Below are 16,606 nucleotides of genomic sequence, written 5' to 3'. Positions count from 1 at the left end.
ACTTAGTTTTTACTAACTAAACAATGAAAAAGTCCGTGCCGAAGGCTTTAATTGCACAAATTATGTTTTTTTCTTAAAATCCTATCGAACTGTTTAACTGCATGTCTCAGTTAAATGTTGCATTAGTTTGGATCTTTGGGTGTTGATTTCTTGCGTTAGCTAAAACAGTAACTTGTTTCCTAAGGATTTTCAAGTACCATAGAAATAATGCAGCATAAATAACTGTTTCTAGTCATTCAGAGGTCTTCTATCTTCTCTTCAAAAACACCAAATGATCAGGTAGATGCAAGATAATCAGCTTGGAGTGTTAGTATAAAAATGAAGTTGGACATTTAGTAAATCTGACTGTGGCAAAACCAAAAAGTCTTGCATTTCCTCAGTGGGGAAATTAATATGTCTGTATTTTGAACCTATTCATCAAAGATTTGGGGGTTCTTGTCTTCTGCGTCCTGTGTGTTTTCGTTACCTAGATGCTGTGGTGTTCTATAGGCTTCTTAATGTTCAAAGCAATTCCTACGTACCATCACTTTTGTGGGGTGGGGGGGAGGCCAACTGTGAAACTGCATCCAAGGTAACCAGCTTATTTCTTTTTGCAACCCTTCTAGTGTAAACAAATCTCATTACATCATGGCAGCAGACTCAATGGAAATTGACGATGCTTTGTATAGGTAAGAATATCTGATTTTTAAGTGTTGCTCTCCACTTTTCAGTAACTCTTATATTTACATGCAGTCATGTCAAAGACAAGGCTTGAAAATGCTATCTACTGCCAGTTACTTAAGGATGTGGGTACTTCTGCCTCCTTTTCTAAGGGAAGAAAACCCAAAGTATTCAGCCGATGAAATAGAACCCAATTCTAGATAAGTGAGTGGCAAGAACTGGTTGAATTGAAGGTAGAATCCATCTTTCTGTGTAATTCTTCCTGTATTGGTCTCAGAAGAGCTGTTTTCTGACTGTTACTGGTATTTGACCAGTAAGATGAATAGGCAAATACTATGGAGTTGTACAGAGTTCGAGTATATCAGTGATGTGTACTATTTGGAAAACAAGAATAATACTTCTCCTATTTATAGTATGGGTTTCTTTCTGCCTTTATCTTGTTTCTTTGACAAAGTAGATATTCCTCTCTTTCTTGTTCCTCATTTTCTTTCACTACCTTCTTTTGCCTTTTCTACATTATGTAGTTTATCTCCTTCATAGTTTCATTCATTCCTCAGTCTTTGCCATGCTTCTTGGTCCTCATAAATACATTAGTATCTCTGTTCTCCTTCAGACTTCAGTGGGGTTTTTTTTGTAGATTTTAAAAAAAATTACTTCTTTAGTTATTGGTTTTGTTTTAATTCATTAGCTGGGAGTGCCTTAAGTTCACTTGGCATGGCAATAGTTCAGAGAGCCTGTACTGGAACAAATGGTATCCCTGGAAAAGTGTAGTGGGATGAACAGCTTCTTTTTGTATTAAAAAATAATAAAATGAATAGTTGTATGCTGAAGAAATGAGGCTTTATTTTTAATGCAGCGGAATGCTTTTGTGCCACTTTACTTTTTAGCACTTGTCTTATGAAAGTCATACTCTTCCTTAAGAGACTTACGGGGATGATATAATAACTGAAAATATTTGGACTCTTTTTTAAATGACTGGGAACTCTCGACTTCCTTTAATAGGCTCTTGAATCCATTTGTATCTTGTTTTGATCTGAATTTATCTTTGCCATAGTCGCCAGAGGTATGTTCTTGGAGACACAGCAATGCAGAAGATGGCTCAGTCCCACGTATTCCTGACTGGTATAGGTGGTCTTGGTGTGGAGATTGGTAAGTTAGGTAACATTTATTTAAGGAGACACAAGTGCATATGAACATAATATCCTAGAATACATGTAAACCTTAGTTTTAAATTCAGTAAGCCTGTCTGGAGTATCTGAGTGAAGTTGTATGTGCATCGTGCGTATGATTAACGTAGCAGATCCTGGACTTTGCTAAAGTTATCTTTTTCCTAAAAGTAAAATTTAAAATGTGCTTCCATGGGCCAGATTGCTTTACCCAAAGTCTTGTGTCTTGGGTGAAGGTTTAGGGTGGATATTCCAAACCAATTCCTTTAGACATCAGTGTCAATGAACATAACACAGAACAGCTATAGCTCGAATTATCCCCATGTAGGAAATGGGAGGGTGGGAGGTAGAACAGTGCAATTGTGTGGCAAGAGATTCCTTATTAATTTCCCTTACTCTTTATGAGCAAGCCTTGCCTTGGCTCGTTTGTATCTGGGGTGTGACCCCTTCAGTTGGCTGTAATGGTACTCTGCACCAGATGCCAGAACAGAGTCATGGGGTTTTGCAGTTTGTTGTTGTTAGTATCTCTGTAATCACAGTTGTGAGATGAACAGCTGCCAAATGACAAATGTAGAGAGCCTTTTTAACCTTGCTCATGTTATTTTGCTTTCTGTGGTGCTGTAGAATGCTTGAACCAAATGTAAAAGGGAAAAAACCTTAAGCTATGAAGTTCTTAACAGTGACATACTGTTATTGTCCACCTACATAATTATCCAATTACAGATTTGCAAGAAGCTTGCTGCAGTCATTCTATTTTTATGTTATTTGTTTTGTTTCAGCCAAAAATATCATTCTGGCTGGGGTAAAGGTATGTACAACAGTTCTGTTGTTGGGTATTCTTGGGTGGGCATGAGGAAAAGGCACCATGCTACTAGCTAGTTAATCTTAAGTTTCTGAGTCTGTTTTTCAGTAGAAGGATTGCAAAGCATTTGAGAACCTGGGGGTGAAAACTCTCAGTAATCTGGTTGTTCTAGTGATAGAGTTGCATGTTAGTGTCCACTGCACTCTGAAATAGCTCATGATATTTTAGCCAGTTGCTGATATTGAATCCTTTTGTACAAAGTGGCTTCTCCTAAATAGAGTGGTATAAACTCCAGAGCCAAACTATTGAAAATATGTTATCCTATTTTGTCATCCATCAGAATCCTTTTGTGTAGATGTTAGAATACTTGAGCGTTTTAATCCAACAACTGCTTTTGTGCTGCTGGGATTAGTTTTATTAGAGAGAAGCCTTTTAAAACTCTTTCTTCCAATACTAAAAACCTGATGAGTCCATTAATTTACAGATTGCAATTACCCCTATATCACAGTCTGGCAAAAATCATCCATGATACTTAAATGTTCTCATCACTGCCTGCTGGGAGGAACATACTTAGTGAAGTGCATATTGCAGATGTGTTTCAGTCTCTCAAACAGTAAGGGCTTTCCTGAAAAAGAGATTGGAAGATCTTGTTCTTACACATGCTATAACTAACTTCTGCAGTACTAGTTCCCCAGCATTTTATGTGGGGCTTAATCCATCCTTTTGAGTGCTGTGACCATGTACACTTCTTCCAGTAAATGTTTTTTGCCAAACTTTCTTAGGCTCTTACAGTTCATGACACCAAGCACTGCACAAAATGGGATTTGGGGATCAACTTCTTCATCCATGAAGATGATGTTACCAGTCAAAGGAACAGGTTGGTGAACTCTTTGGAGCGAGGGAGGACTGAACTTGACTAGGACTAACAGTTTCATCAGTGTCAAAAATAAAGGTTCATTGTCCAAGAGCTGCTGATACCTATCAAATACCCATTAAACCCTTTCTCTGGAGTTTCTGGTTTTGAATGTAGTGCCCAGACAGGTATTTGAGAAAGTCTAGTCTAGGTTGCGAAATGAGTTCAAGGTCACATGTCTCACTTGTATTTGTGAGCTTGTGATGTAAATTTCACAGTGGGGACAGTGTGTGTTTTTTCCTTGGGCTTTCTCAGCCACCTGTGCAAGACTAAACAACAGTCACGACACCAGGCCATCAGTGAGTTTAGTTGTAAATTGGGCAGAGCTGTTTTCCTCAGACCTGTTAGGAATTAAAGTATGAATAAAAATGTGAGTTGGTGATTGTTGCCAGAGGACTTTCTGAGGGATTTTTGTCGGGCATGTGTGGTATGAAATTCCGTATTGAAAATACAATTTTGTAGATACATAAAATATTTAAAGTTGCTGTTCTTTCAGGGCTGAGGCCACACTTCATCGTATCGCGGAACTCAATCCATATGTCCATGTAGCAGCGTCAACTGTGCCACTAGATGAAACCACAGATCTGTCTTTTCTGAAGCAGTACCAGGTATGTCACTCTTAAAACATTCATATGTGTATCTTGCTCAGAGCAAACAACTTTTTAATACAAGTAAATAAAAGGAAAAACTTTACATTTAGAGATGCTGTAAAGAAAGAAATAGATCATGTATTTTGGCTAATCAAAGTGTTGTGCTTGTGTTTGTGTTTTCCAAGGCTGAGACAGTGGTTTTGTGTTCCTAGCACTTTCTTACAACACTTACTATGGAATTTACTATGATAATAAATAGCAAAGTGGGGTTGCCATACAACTATTTTTTTGTTTGAAGGTGAAACTGACCTTTATTGCAGCTACATAGCAGAGATGTTCGACATGTATTCTGTGTGCTGTATTCTAGGCAGTAGAAGCTCAGGCTATATAATTAGAAAGATCATTTATGCATGTATGTATCTAATGAAATGTAAGCATCTCTGTAGTGGAATGAAGATGTTTGCAGTTGTTCAGTCAGCTGTCTCCTGCCTATGTGCATGGCTCAGTCTGAGCGAGGAACGTTTTACTGTGTGACTGTACACAAGCACACCAAGTTTCTGAATGTCCCAGCTGTAATAAGCCATGTTATAGCTGAATGAGCTGCAGTGTGTGTGCTTTGGAACCTGATACTATCCTAGATGTCAAAAGATTGCTTGCAGAAATTGTATGTCTGCAGTTTTATGAGCACAAATACTTGAAGTTTGTGCGGACTTCTTGGTGTGCACTGCTGGGTATCATTTATGTTTGTTTTGCTAGCTTTAATCTTAAAATTAAAGATCTGCATTCTTGATGAGATTATCCATAACTGTTTTGGTGAATATTCTAATTAGGTTTTGAGTTTCACAGCTGCAGTTAAAAAAAAAAAAAGAATGCCTGCTTTTACTCATTTTGTTTCTGGAACTTGTGGAGCAGAAACTAGTCTGTTCTAATGAGAAAACTTCCTCAAGACTGCTGTCTCTGCTATGTGTGAGGGATAGGGATCAGGACACCTGAGTAACTTACTGTTAGTGCAGCTTTTTCCATAGCCTGAAGATACTGATTGCTTTCAGTGCCTTAGATTTGTTTCTGTTCTTGTTCACAGTGTGTCATATTGACTGAAGTAAGTCTGTTGCTGCAGAAGAGGATTAATGACTTCTGTCATTCTCAGCAGCCTCCTATTAAGGTAATAGAAAAGACCCAAACACATGAATAATCTGTAGTGAGCATTCTGGACCTCCTGTGTGTTCTGTCCGAAAATGGTGAAAGCTGGTTACGAGGTTTACAGTTCTATGCAGATAGCATGTTGATGGAGCAACATCAACATATGGAGTTTTGGGAATATGGTGCTGCTGCAGCTCTGTACATGTGTCTGGTATTATCTGGATACCAGCACAGATAACCATAGCTTGGTTCTTAATTTAAAATAAAATTGTGTTAAAGAAATAGTTTTCACTGTTAAGTCGTAGTTGTTCTGAAAAAACATGCTGAGATCAAAAAATATGCTGAGGCTGAATGTAACAGTAGTAGAAATGGCAGTGTTTCACTGTGTATTGGTGTGGTTCCTGGTTCTTGTGTATGGGTTCAGAAATACTCATGCAGATTCAAAGTCTATCGTGAATGCTGTGCTATACAGTCAGTGACCTGGGTACACATGACAGGTTTCCACCACAGAACTTGAACCTGCCAGCTTTTAACAAGGTTCAGCATGAGGCATTGTTTCTTTGGCTTGTGCTCTTTAAGAGATAGTCATGATTTTTACTTTCTCTTGTAGTTCATCAGTGCAGATGTATATGGAGTATGTTCTCGTTTGTTTTGTGACTTTGGTGATGAATTTGAAGTGCTGGATACAACAGGAGAGGAGCCAAAGGAGATCTTCATTTCAAATATAACCCAAGTAAGGGATAAAAGTCATTGTGCTGCATTAATTTTTTTGTTTTATAATGACTCATTATTGGCTATTTGAAAAAGCAGAGTGTTTCGCTTCAGCAGCTTGCTAAGCAGTTTAAAGTTGGCAGTACAGCAGAGGCAAAGTTACTTTGTTCCTGTGTCTCAGTCAAAACCAGGCAGTGATAACATGCTGGCACTGCAGAGCATACTGGTGCCTCCCGGTCATTACTTACCATGTAACATCACAATATTGAATTTATTTTTTTTTCAATTGGAGAGAAAGAAAGAGAAAGAAATGAGATGTAGGGAGAAGAGGATATAGCTTTGGCATGGGAATAGGATAAGTCTTCTAAGGAAGCTCTGAAATAGGCATGAATATAGAGCCCTTGTTATGAGAAACTACACATATATGGACTATGGAAATGATCAAGGGGATTGAGAGCTTGTGTTGAAAAGAAATGTAATGGTTTATTTTAACCTACCAAAGCAGAGGCAACGAGAAGAGGATATTATTGGTAATACTTCCAGTGCAGAATGTTATGATGTCCTTTTGGTCTGTATTATTGGTTTATAAATGGAAATTACCCTAGGTCCTTTTTTCATCTCTGGAGGTACAGACAGTAACCTCACTCATCCAGCAGCAAGTCTTTTGTTCTATCTCCAGCTGAGATGTAATAATAACCAAACTAGAAGAGGTTGATAGCAAGCTGGTTTGGGCCTGGATTAAAGCTCATGATAGGATGATTTGGGTAGCCTGTTTTTTGGTACCTCGAAAAGGCAATGGATGACTTGATTGCATAAAGATTACACAGTTGAGTTACCGTGGCTTGTGCTGATTACCTGCCAAGTCAAGGAATGAGTATATATTTGTATATTTATCCTGTGGTTCCTAATCTGATACTTGAGTTTAGTTGTATCTTGCTTCCACTCTGAAGGGTAAAACTGATGAGAATTAACACTCAATACCATCAAGTGGTTGTGCTTGTCCTGTGAACAGGGTCAAGGTGCAGGACAGGGTCAAGGTGACACTCTGTCCCTAAATCAGAGAATTTTCTCTGGTCAACTCATTTGCTATTGCTCGCTGTAATTAAATTTTATGCTACTTAACTAAGTCTTTCTGATATTGGGAGTTCAGGGAGGAATGGTGGAAGACTTCACAGGCCTTGCTTGCCTGCCAGTCCACTATGTTCCACCCTGAGCTGCACCACAAGGTCTTGATGAGCTGTCTTCAGACTGCAGTGAAGTCATTGTGTGCATTGGAGGTTGACATGACATCCTGTAACAGGATGAGATGTTGCCTGAGATTCCTGCAAGTGTAAGCTTGTTTGTGATCTGCCGAGGCTGTGTCTTTCCTGTATGCTGATGTTCAGCTTTGTGAGCTTCCTAACTTTCAAGAACGAGTTTGGGGTGTACTTTCTAAGGAGATCTGACAGAAAGGAAGCATGGAGTAATAAGAACCATTCACAAGACTTTATTCTTAATGTCTGTGAAAATTTCTTTGTACAGGTAGTCTACTTTTGGTTTGGAAAAAGCAGATAAATTTGTACAATTTCAGAACAGAACAATGAATTTGCTAAGAACTAGCAAGTGCAGTTTGCTAACAGGCTGAGAATTGTAAATGTGAAAGTGAGAGAGTTTGTTTTATGCAAACACTATTAATTTGAAAATAATAGGACTGAAAAAGTTGTCATAGGTAGCTCTCTTGCTATGGCAACATGCAATACTGAAAGTATTAGAAGCTGCAGTTTCAGTAGACAAAAAGCTATGTGTCTACAATAAAACATGACCCCTTTGCATAAGACACTTTCCTCCTTGATGACTTTGCCATTTTTTATTTCAGTCAAATCCTGGTATTGTCACTTGCCTTGAAAATCATCCACACAGGCTTGAAACAGGACAGTTTTTAACCTTTCGGGAAGTTAATGGAATGTCCTGTTTAAATGGTTCCACACACCAAATAACAGGTAAACTTCTGCTGTTTCATTTGCAAGGTATTTTTCGGTCTGGTTTAGCTCACTGTAGTGTTAGTTACTGTAGCCAGAGGAGTGCTAGATTATGAAGACCTGCAGTGAGCTTGCACAAAAAGAATTGCTTTTTGGTGTAAAGGTCTTCCTAGTGTTGCATTGACTCCATTTTCATTTAGTGAAGTCTTTTCTAACTCCTTTCCTTAAGGAGCCCATGGAAATGCTCACCTAGTGGAATCTAGTTGACAGCCTCAGAGGTTATCATCATTCATTTGCTGATGAAACTGTTTTGGTTTTTGGAAGGTCCCATAACACCTGTGCTTCTCTCATGGTTTTGGACTCCACTTTGGGTGTCACTGTTTGCCTTGCAGCTCTTCTGGGTGACAGTTTAAGTGTACAGGGATACATTGACATCACCCTCTTTCTAAGCATGATTTTGAAATTATTTTGATGATTTTTGTCTACCCTGCTTTGTTCTGCTTCACGCATGTCTCAAGGCATACTACTTGGTTCCTCTTGGATGCTGGGCTCCCAGTGCCCAGATTTGAATGCCTGTTTGTTTGGAGCAGAAGAGAGCACGAGCGGGTGGGGGTTGTTTGTTTTTAACTATTTTGCAGTCTGAGAAATAAAAACAGTACTCTTGAAACATGTGGTTGAATCTGGACCCTTGTGTTTTTGCTGATGCTGTGGTCAGTTCCTTCCTCTTAGTCATGGCCTAGATTTTGGCTTCAGTTTTCCACAAATTAACAATTCTTGTGTCTTTTTGCTGTGTCTGTTGCTTCACATGTATGAGAGGGAATATGTGAAGAAATGCTCCAGCTGCCCTTTTTGACTGCCTGTTGTTCTAGTCACAGGGTGATTTGAGCAGTGTACTGGACACTGCTGTGCACAGTCTAAACAAAACTGAGAGTGATTTCATTTTTCTTCCAGAGCTGTGGTCATCAGAATTCTTGTTAAATCTGCTGCCACTTAAAAAAGCTCATTTCATAACAGACCATGTGAAACTAATGCTTTAACCCAGAAACTGGCAGAGGGACAATCCTGTTAGGAGGATCAGCTGTGTTTATGCTTTCAAAGCAAGGTTTCACACTACAAAATTACAGCATCAAAAGCATTGGCAAAACCTCACTTCATTGTGTAGAGAACTGTAGCACCCAATGACACTTTTAATTATCAGTCACTGTTTATTCTCTTCTGTTTTCAGTGGTGTCCCCTTACTCCTTCAGCATTGGTGATACATCAGATATGGAGCCTTACTTACACGGAGGCATAGCTGTGCAAGTGAAGACACCTAAGATCTTCTACTTTGTAAGTGTGCACTTTACACAACCAGGTTCTTGAGCATTAATAATCTGAGCACTGGAAGCAGAGTTCAGCAGATACATGATCTTGTTACCAGCAGTTTGGTTATCACAAATTTTATTGGGTAAGAATAGTGATACCAATTTACTAAACCACAGAGAACAGGAAATACTTCAAAGTTACCTGCCAGTGTAGACAAAAAAAAATAGTTACAGGCAGACAGGCAGCTTATCCCTGTACTTCTGGGGACTCCATAAAGGTCTGTGAGTATGTGATTTCTTGGTGGCCCTCTGAGAAGAGACGGTTGGATGAGTTTGTGGAAGAGGGGCTGCAAGACACATGGTGCTGTGTGCCTTTATGGGTCCACAGGCACTAGATCCTGACTGCTCTCAGGCATTCTAAAAAGCTGGGAGTGAGGACCAGCTGCTTTTGATGTGAGAATGCACAGGACAGTTTCTTGACTCTGTAAAGCAGTAGCTTTCTGTTCTTCCTGAGTGGGGAAGTTCTGTAAGCAACAACCAGTTGCCTATAAAAGCTCTTGTACCTCAGAAGTTTCATAGGCTCGTAGAATATCGTGTTGGAAAGGACCCACAAGGATCATGGAATCCAGCTCCTGGCTCTGTACAGAAAAAAACCAAAAATCACACCTGTTTAAAGATGAGTCTTGCCATTAGGATGCAAAACATCTCATTGATCTTTTTTGCTAGAACTTGCAGCAGATGATGATTTTAAGCATCTTTTATGGCATTAATAGTGACAAGAGTAATAGCAATGCTAGTAAGAAAGGATATTTAGTTCTTACATTCTCTAGAAAGTATTGTTTTGTCAGGTAGCAGTTGTCTTGACCCTAAGTGGTGTGTTGTTGTCACCAATTCTCTTTTTCCAGGAACGGTTGGAGAAGCAGATAACAAATCCATTATGCCTTGTTGCAGATTTTAGCAAGCATGAGGTAATTAGCATGTGGGGATTTGGGCATAAATCTGCAGTTTTATGTTTAGAATAATATAATATCCTAATTATTCTGTAGTAGTTAAATCTGTTTTTAAAGTGTGAAATAAGACTGAATTAGCAGTTTGTGTAGTCACACAGAATATGCATTATGGTTTATATCACCATAGAGGCTTGTTATCCACGATTTGCACCAAATATATTGTACATGCACAGCTCAGCCACCTCTGCTGTTTAAAATCTCAGTTTTTGAAGTCTTTAATTCAGAGGTGTGGAAATTTTGCAAGTGGCACAATGATTTTTTTCCCTGTAACAGTATTTGGTTGATAAAAATCACATTGGGTTAATTGTAAAAGGTTGGTTGGAAACGAGTTAATAGTGTACCAAAACTTTTTTATTTCTTTGAAAAAATCACATAGAGGTATTTTTAAGATCTGAGAAGAAGGTAGCAGTATTTTCCTCTTAACACAATTTTAGTTAATTATTATGGGCATGAAAGGCATGTAAGTCTCCAGCTTATTAAAATCTTAAACTAAAAGATGTTGATGTAATGATTTTTTTGTTTGTTTGATAATGTATATTCTGACATACCTGTTAAGATTTTCTACTTCTAACCCTTAATCCTGGGCTTTGTTATTGATGTTTGGCAAAATGCAGTGCCTTAGGTCTAGTTAAAAGAAGATTACTGTATTTTCCAATTTCAGCACGAAATGTTTTTGGGGACTCTTCAGCTGGACTTAGGTGAAGTGAGTGCTGAATGTATGTGAAGGGTATTGCATTACCACTGAGTAATATTTTTTGTGAAAACACTACTGTAAGGTATTTCAAATTCACTTTTTAGTGCTATTTAAAAACCTTTTTTGAGTGTTATGGTTGAGACAAGGAAGAGACATGATAACAGAAGAGTTCAAATAGTTGCTTTTATTTCCTTCATTTTTCTCTGGTTTGACACTGATCAACAGCTATTGTTGTCTTAACAGGCACCTTTGCAGATCCATGTTGCCATGCTTGCCTTGAACCACTTCCAGGAGAACTTTGGTCGGGGACCGAACATTGGGTAATGCAGCAGTTTTGTGTTTGCTAGGCCTTGGCTCAGGTCTCTCCTTTTATCATAGTTACTGGTTTGAGGTGCAGTAGGGTACTTTGCTGCTGAACAGAACACATAGAAATGAAAAGTTGAAATCTAAATGAAAATGTTACCTACTGCATGTCTCGTGTAACACAGCTTTCCGAGTACAACAGTGACATTTTCTGGGCCCAGGTAGACAGAAAATGCTTTCTGGAGGAAGACCTTTTCTATTCCAGTTTTTTCACATTGTGGGGTTAATACAGAAAAGTTGTTTCAGTGATCCTGAATAAAGTGATCTGAAGGATTTGGTTTTCATTTTCAGTGTTTTTTGTTCAGCTGGTGTTCTTGATGTGCATAATTTTGAGTTAATGAGACAAAACTACTGGAAAAGTAGGAATCTTAAGACTGTACTTGCACATGGGCTTTCCTACTGGGACTCCAGTTCTTGAGCTACCCCTAACATTTAGGAGTACGTCTTTAATACTCACTGTTAAAGCCAGTGTACATTTTCAAACTTTCCTGCTGTATCTATTGCTTTTTTCCTCTGTTGATTGTGTTTCTAGAAGGACTTGGGAATGTTTAAGTAATCATTATTGTTTCTACCCTGGTGTCCAGGTGCCTTCAGGATGCTGAGGAAATGCTGAAAATAGCCATGTCTATAAGTGAAACACTGGAAAACAAAGTAAGGAATCATTGTCATTATGAGTCATTTTTTTTATGTGCTCATTTACTTGCCCAAAGGTCATGCTTTAGTTGTCAGTCCTTGTTCTGGTCTTTGTATCCATCTTTGTATGGATCTGCTGGCTTTCTGAAGACCGTGGGAAACAGAATGGTCTTTCAGCATGGGAACTGTATGTTCACCTGACATGAAGGCTGAATCCTGTGGCTATGTGAATCCAGTTTTTAGACAAATGCATAGGACAAATACAGAGTATATGGTGGATCTGTCTTGGCTGGAAAATTTTTTGCTAGTCAGAATTAAATAATTTGTCTTTTACTGAAGAAAAATAATCTATGAAACTGTAGAGCACTGACTTGCTCATTGAGGGGATAAATCTGTTGTTATGGCTTATTTTTCAGCCTCGGGTGAATGGAGATGTGGTGAAATGGCTGTCTAGGACTGCTCAGGGATTTCTACCTCCTCTGGCTGCAGCAGTGGGTGGTGTTGCTAGCCAGGAAGTCTTGAAAGCAGTAACAGGAAAATTTTCTCCATTGCAGCAGTGGGTAAGGCTGTCTTTGGTTTTGGGTGTTTGTTTTGACATGTTGTGAATGGATAGTTGTATGTAAATGCTGTATGTAAAATAACCTGAACAACTTCTGTAACAGGGAAATAAAAAGACTTGAGCCTGAATTTAGAAAAGAATAAAGTGGTTTTATGTGTACAATAGAAGTTCAGCCACTTTTAGTTAAAATTTTGGTTTTGGAGTTCAGACAGCACATTGTGTTTTCACACAAGCAAAATGTAAATGTCAGAGTACAGTTAGATTTAAAAACTTTACAGTCTTCACAGTTACTTCCTGAGAGGTCATCTGCCTGTCAGAACCCAAAAACTTGCAGCTCACTTGTTTCAGTGAGCATTTTTTCCCTCTGTGTCCAGGTGCTTTTTCCTGTCCACTAAAATTGCAAAGTGAACTGTAGGGTACTGAATGCCGTATAGTCTTCCACTGACAGTAAAAACTTAGTGCTTCTGAACTTCTAGACTCTGTTGTTCACAGAAAGTATTTTTTTCAAATTAAAATAACATGAATGTTTTTCACAGGCTTTTATTGCTTGGGGTTTTTTTACAGCTCTACATAGATGTATTAGACATTGTGACACCTCTAGAGAAGATGGGCTCTGAAGAATTTGTCCCACGGTAAATATAACTACAAACTGCTGACTTATGTACTGATCAAATCTGTGTCTCAAGCAGGCACAGATGACATCTTTTAAGGTTAATTCAGTGCCATTTGCTTGAGGGACAGGTTTGGGGTAAAGAATGTGTGTCCTATTTGAGCATGGGAGGAACAGGATTTATAGAGGACTCAGTCTGACTTTCTTACTTACGTCAAACTGCGTTTGGCATTGGTGATACTACTGTGATACGTGGAGGCTTACTAGTCTTCTCCTTTTGTCTCCTGTGCCTGCATAGGGGAGATAGGTATGATGCCTTGAGGGCTTGTATTGGAGACTCTCTGTGCCAGAAGCTCCATGATTTGAATGTTTTCTTGGTGAGTATGACTGACACTGTTACATTTTTTGCAAATGCTTTGTTGATACAGTTAATGTCCGCTGCCTTCAAAATAATGAGATGTGTGCCACTGCAGAGTAAGTGGTCCAAAATTGCAGTGGGGCTTGTCTATTTTACTTGTCTTCTTAGTTTTCATTTATGTTTCTGACTCTATGAATGTAATTTTCTTTAGGTTGGCTGTGGAGCAATAGGCTGTGAAATGCTAAAAAACTTTGCACTTCTTGGTGTTGGTACAGGGCAAGACAAAGGATTGGTAAGTCACTGTTAACCTCACTTTTCTTATTAAGAAGTAATATAACAAGGATTAATTAAATAATTGGACTACTAAAAGTGTTAAGTCTTATTTCAGGTTTGTCTCTGCACAGAGGGTATGATGGCCTCAGCATAGAGTGGAAGAAGTGTGCAATTAGAAGCAGAACATACTTGGAGCAGTCTTGTTGTATTTTGCCTTTAAAACAAAATTTAATCAGTCAGTACAGCTGTGTTGGCCACAGCTGATGCAAACAGCAGTGCTTTGTTTTGACAAGTGTCTGTAGAGATTTCATTGAGATGATTGCTCAGTGCTGCACTTAAATTGTAACTTCAGCTGTTGCTTTTGCCCCTTCTGACTTAGGTTACAATTACAGATCCAGACTTGATAGAGAAATCCAACCTGAACAGGCAGTTTCTTTTTCGACCTCATCACATACAGGTAAGCTTTCATGTTCAATAGAATTTCTGGACTATTGTTGTGTTTCTCTGTCCTGTGTCCCCACAGATTACTCAACCTGTGATTGTCTGTACTTCTGTCCAGAAAAGACTTAAAGTCAGTAATGAAACCTATTTTTTTAAATACAATGCTTAGAACTGCAATGGCATCCCACTTATCACTACTATCAGTTGAGCAAAATCTTAATTTGTACTGGTGTCTTTGACTAACCAAATATCCCAAACTTGACAATTGGATGAGGAGTGCTGTGTTGCATAAGCAGCTGCCATGGGGTAATATCTCAGAAATGCTTTACCACTGAAATTTGGGGAGAATAAAGCAAAACAATGATAAATAGACAATGCTGGCGGAAGTGTTCTCAGTAGAGCTCAATAGTCCTACTGCCAATGGGACTTGACCAAAGTTGCTGTCTTCTGAGTTAATTCTGTCTTCATTAAGCTGATAAACAGCTTTGAAAAAGCCCATGTGCATTCAGTAAATGCGTGACACAGAAGCTGTTAATTCCTTAGAAGCAGAGACAAAATCCCTGTACTGGCAAACACAGCACAAAGTAAAAAAGGTGGCTCAAGTCTTGACAGCAATGTGAAAAAAGGTTTCCCCTGCCCAAAACCCAGCAGTTGGATTTTTCTGCCTCCTGTTTATGTGTAGCAAATATGGGAACAGATTACACTTTGGATGGATAGGTAAATGAAAGTTGGACTCTGAAAGCTTTCAGAGGCCACACTGTCTTGAGTGCTGATCCTAGGTAATTGATTGTAGTATGGCTAGAAGTGTCGGGTAGGTTAGGAACTCTATTTCAGTTTAGCTTCTGAAAGTGGCTTTGTATGGAATACCTTGCAGTAATGTGATTATTCATAGGTGTTTGATGTCTGTACTACATAGATACAGTCACAGCTACTAATGGGTTTATCCTCTAACAGTCATAAACTGCTCCTTCCTTAAGGCATTTTGAGAGTATGAGAGGCAGCATGTGGCAGTTTCAGTTACTTGATAAACTTCTGCACCATGTAAGCACTTTCACCTTGTGGTCTCTGACACACTACTTTAAATAAAACTAGAATTAAAACTAGATTAATAAGATATTTATCAGGGAGTTATATGATTGAAGAGTTTCCTTTGCTGTATGTTTTGCATACTAGCATTTCTGTCAGTGAATTGTTGTCTGATCAGCAAATGAAGTTGATACTTCTGTGTCCCACGTGGTTTTTATCTGAATATTGTTGAGATATGTATACACGTGTATATATGTGTGTTTATACTTTCAGAAACCTAAGAGCTATACTGCAGCAGAAGCAACTCTGAACATCAATCCTTATGTGAAGATTGACTCAGATATTAATAAAGTCTGTCCAGCCACTGAGAACACTTACAGTGATGAATTCTACACCAAGCAAGATGTGATTGTAACGGCATTGGACAATGTTGAAGCAAGGAGATACATTGATAGGTAGAGTGTGGAAAGGAAGCAAGGGCTGCTTTTCACATTCTGTGTGAGCTCTGCTTTTCTGTTCTTAATCTTCCGGATCTGCAACTGCTTATAAGATCTGATGGCAAATTGTTCAGGTTTACTTTATTCCTTTATAGGGATGCAGGCAGAGGGGAGGAAGGAGTTTGTACTTGTGGAAACCAGTTCTGCTGTTGTGTGGCTGCTGCTGTTCACATAGCGGAGTGCCTTAGAGGGAGTTACTGAAAATGAATAGCTGTTGAGGTCTGATGAGGGGGAGAATACTGTGGCAGTCTTAAGGTTGAATTATTTATGTATAAAAATATGTACTTAAATATAAAAGTAGAGATGTTTACATTTAGAAGAATTTCTAATGCTTGTAATCCACATAGGCTTGGGTTTGTGCTGCCCTGATCTAACTTGAACAGCTCTTCCTACTTTATCTCTTCTTTTCCCAAGTTTGGCTTAAGTTTTCCACTCTTATCAAAGTGCTTAGAGACAACTCTGGTTACACTCCAGTAATGTCTGCAAGGCAAGAATGTAGTGATTATGCTGTATTCTCATAGTCTGTCTTTCCATGTCAGTCGTTGTGTAGCAAACCTGCGTCCTCTTATAGACTCTGGAACTATGGGAACAAAAGGACACACAGAAGTTATTGTGCCCCATCTGACGGAGTCCTATAATAGTCATGTAAGTGTTTTAAGACCATTTCTCACCTTCTGTAGCTAGTCCAAGAATGCCCTCTGAGTCTTTAATCATTTACATGTTTGTCTAAAATAAGTGACCTATTTGAGCTGCTGAAAAACAGTACTGTTAGGGAGTAATTATTTCCTTGGTTTCTGAAGAAAAGCTCAGTTTGAGCAGTGCTTTACAAGCATACATAGCAGTTGTATTTGAATGGCAAAGGAGAAATGAACCTTCAAACTTGCAGTCTCCCTCTGTT

The 16,606-nt window shown here is 38.7% G+C and overlaps 1 protein-coding gene across 1 annotated transcript in view; it reads left to right on the top strand.

The window, feature by feature from the left end:
• Nucleotides 1-615: 615 nt before the first annotated feature.
• UBA6 (ubiquitin-like modifier activating enzyme 6) overlaps nt 616-16,606 on the top strand; it is a 29,856-nt gene continuing 13,865 nt past the window's right edge. Inside the window, exons 1-19 of the mRNA XM_009084428.1 lie at nt 616-668; nt 1,715-1,809; nt 2,606-2,634; nt 3,411-3,505; nt 4,038-4,149; nt 5,213-5,293; nt 5,882-6,004; nt 7,838-7,961; nt 9,166-9,269; nt 10,150-10,212; nt 11,192-11,268; nt 11,896-11,962; nt 12,361-12,504; nt 13,068-13,135; nt 13,412-13,490; nt 13,683-13,763; nt 14,124-14,201; nt 15,485-15,666; nt 16,248-16,353. Coding sequence (XP_009082676.1) covers nt 628-668; nt 1,715-1,809; nt 2,606-2,634; nt 3,411-3,505; nt 4,038-4,149; nt 5,213-5,293; nt 5,882-6,004; nt 7,838-7,961; nt 9,166-9,269; nt 10,150-10,212; nt 11,192-11,268; nt 11,896-11,962; nt 12,361-12,504; nt 13,068-13,135; nt 13,412-13,490; nt 13,683-13,763; nt 14,124-14,201; nt 15,485-15,666; nt 16,248-16,353 — 1,749 coding nt within the window. The 5' untranslated portion in view covers nt 616-627. The remainder of the gene's footprint in view (nt 669-1,714; nt 1,810-2,605; nt 2,635-3,410; nt 3,506-4,037; nt 4,150-5,212; nt 5,294-5,881; nt 6,005-7,837; nt 7,962-9,165; nt 9,270-10,149; nt 10,213-11,191; nt 11,269-11,895; nt 11,963-12,360; nt 12,505-13,067; nt 13,136-13,411; nt 13,491-13,682; nt 13,764-14,123; nt 14,202-15,484; nt 15,667-16,247; nt 16,354-16,606) is intronic.

This window comes from Acanthisitta chloris, unplaced genomic scaffold (assembly GCF_000695815.1).
Source record: "Acanthisitta chloris isolate BGI_N310 unplaced genomic scaffold, ASM69581v1 scaffold17131, whole genome shotgun sequence".
In the NCBI taxonomy this organism is placed as follows: domain Eukaryota; kingdom Metazoa; phylum Chordata; class Aves; order Passeriformes; family Acanthisittidae; genus Acanthisitta; species Acanthisitta chloris.
The sequence above is the reverse complement of the archived record's forward strand: the minus strand, read 5'-3'. Positions and strand labels throughout refer to the sequence as shown.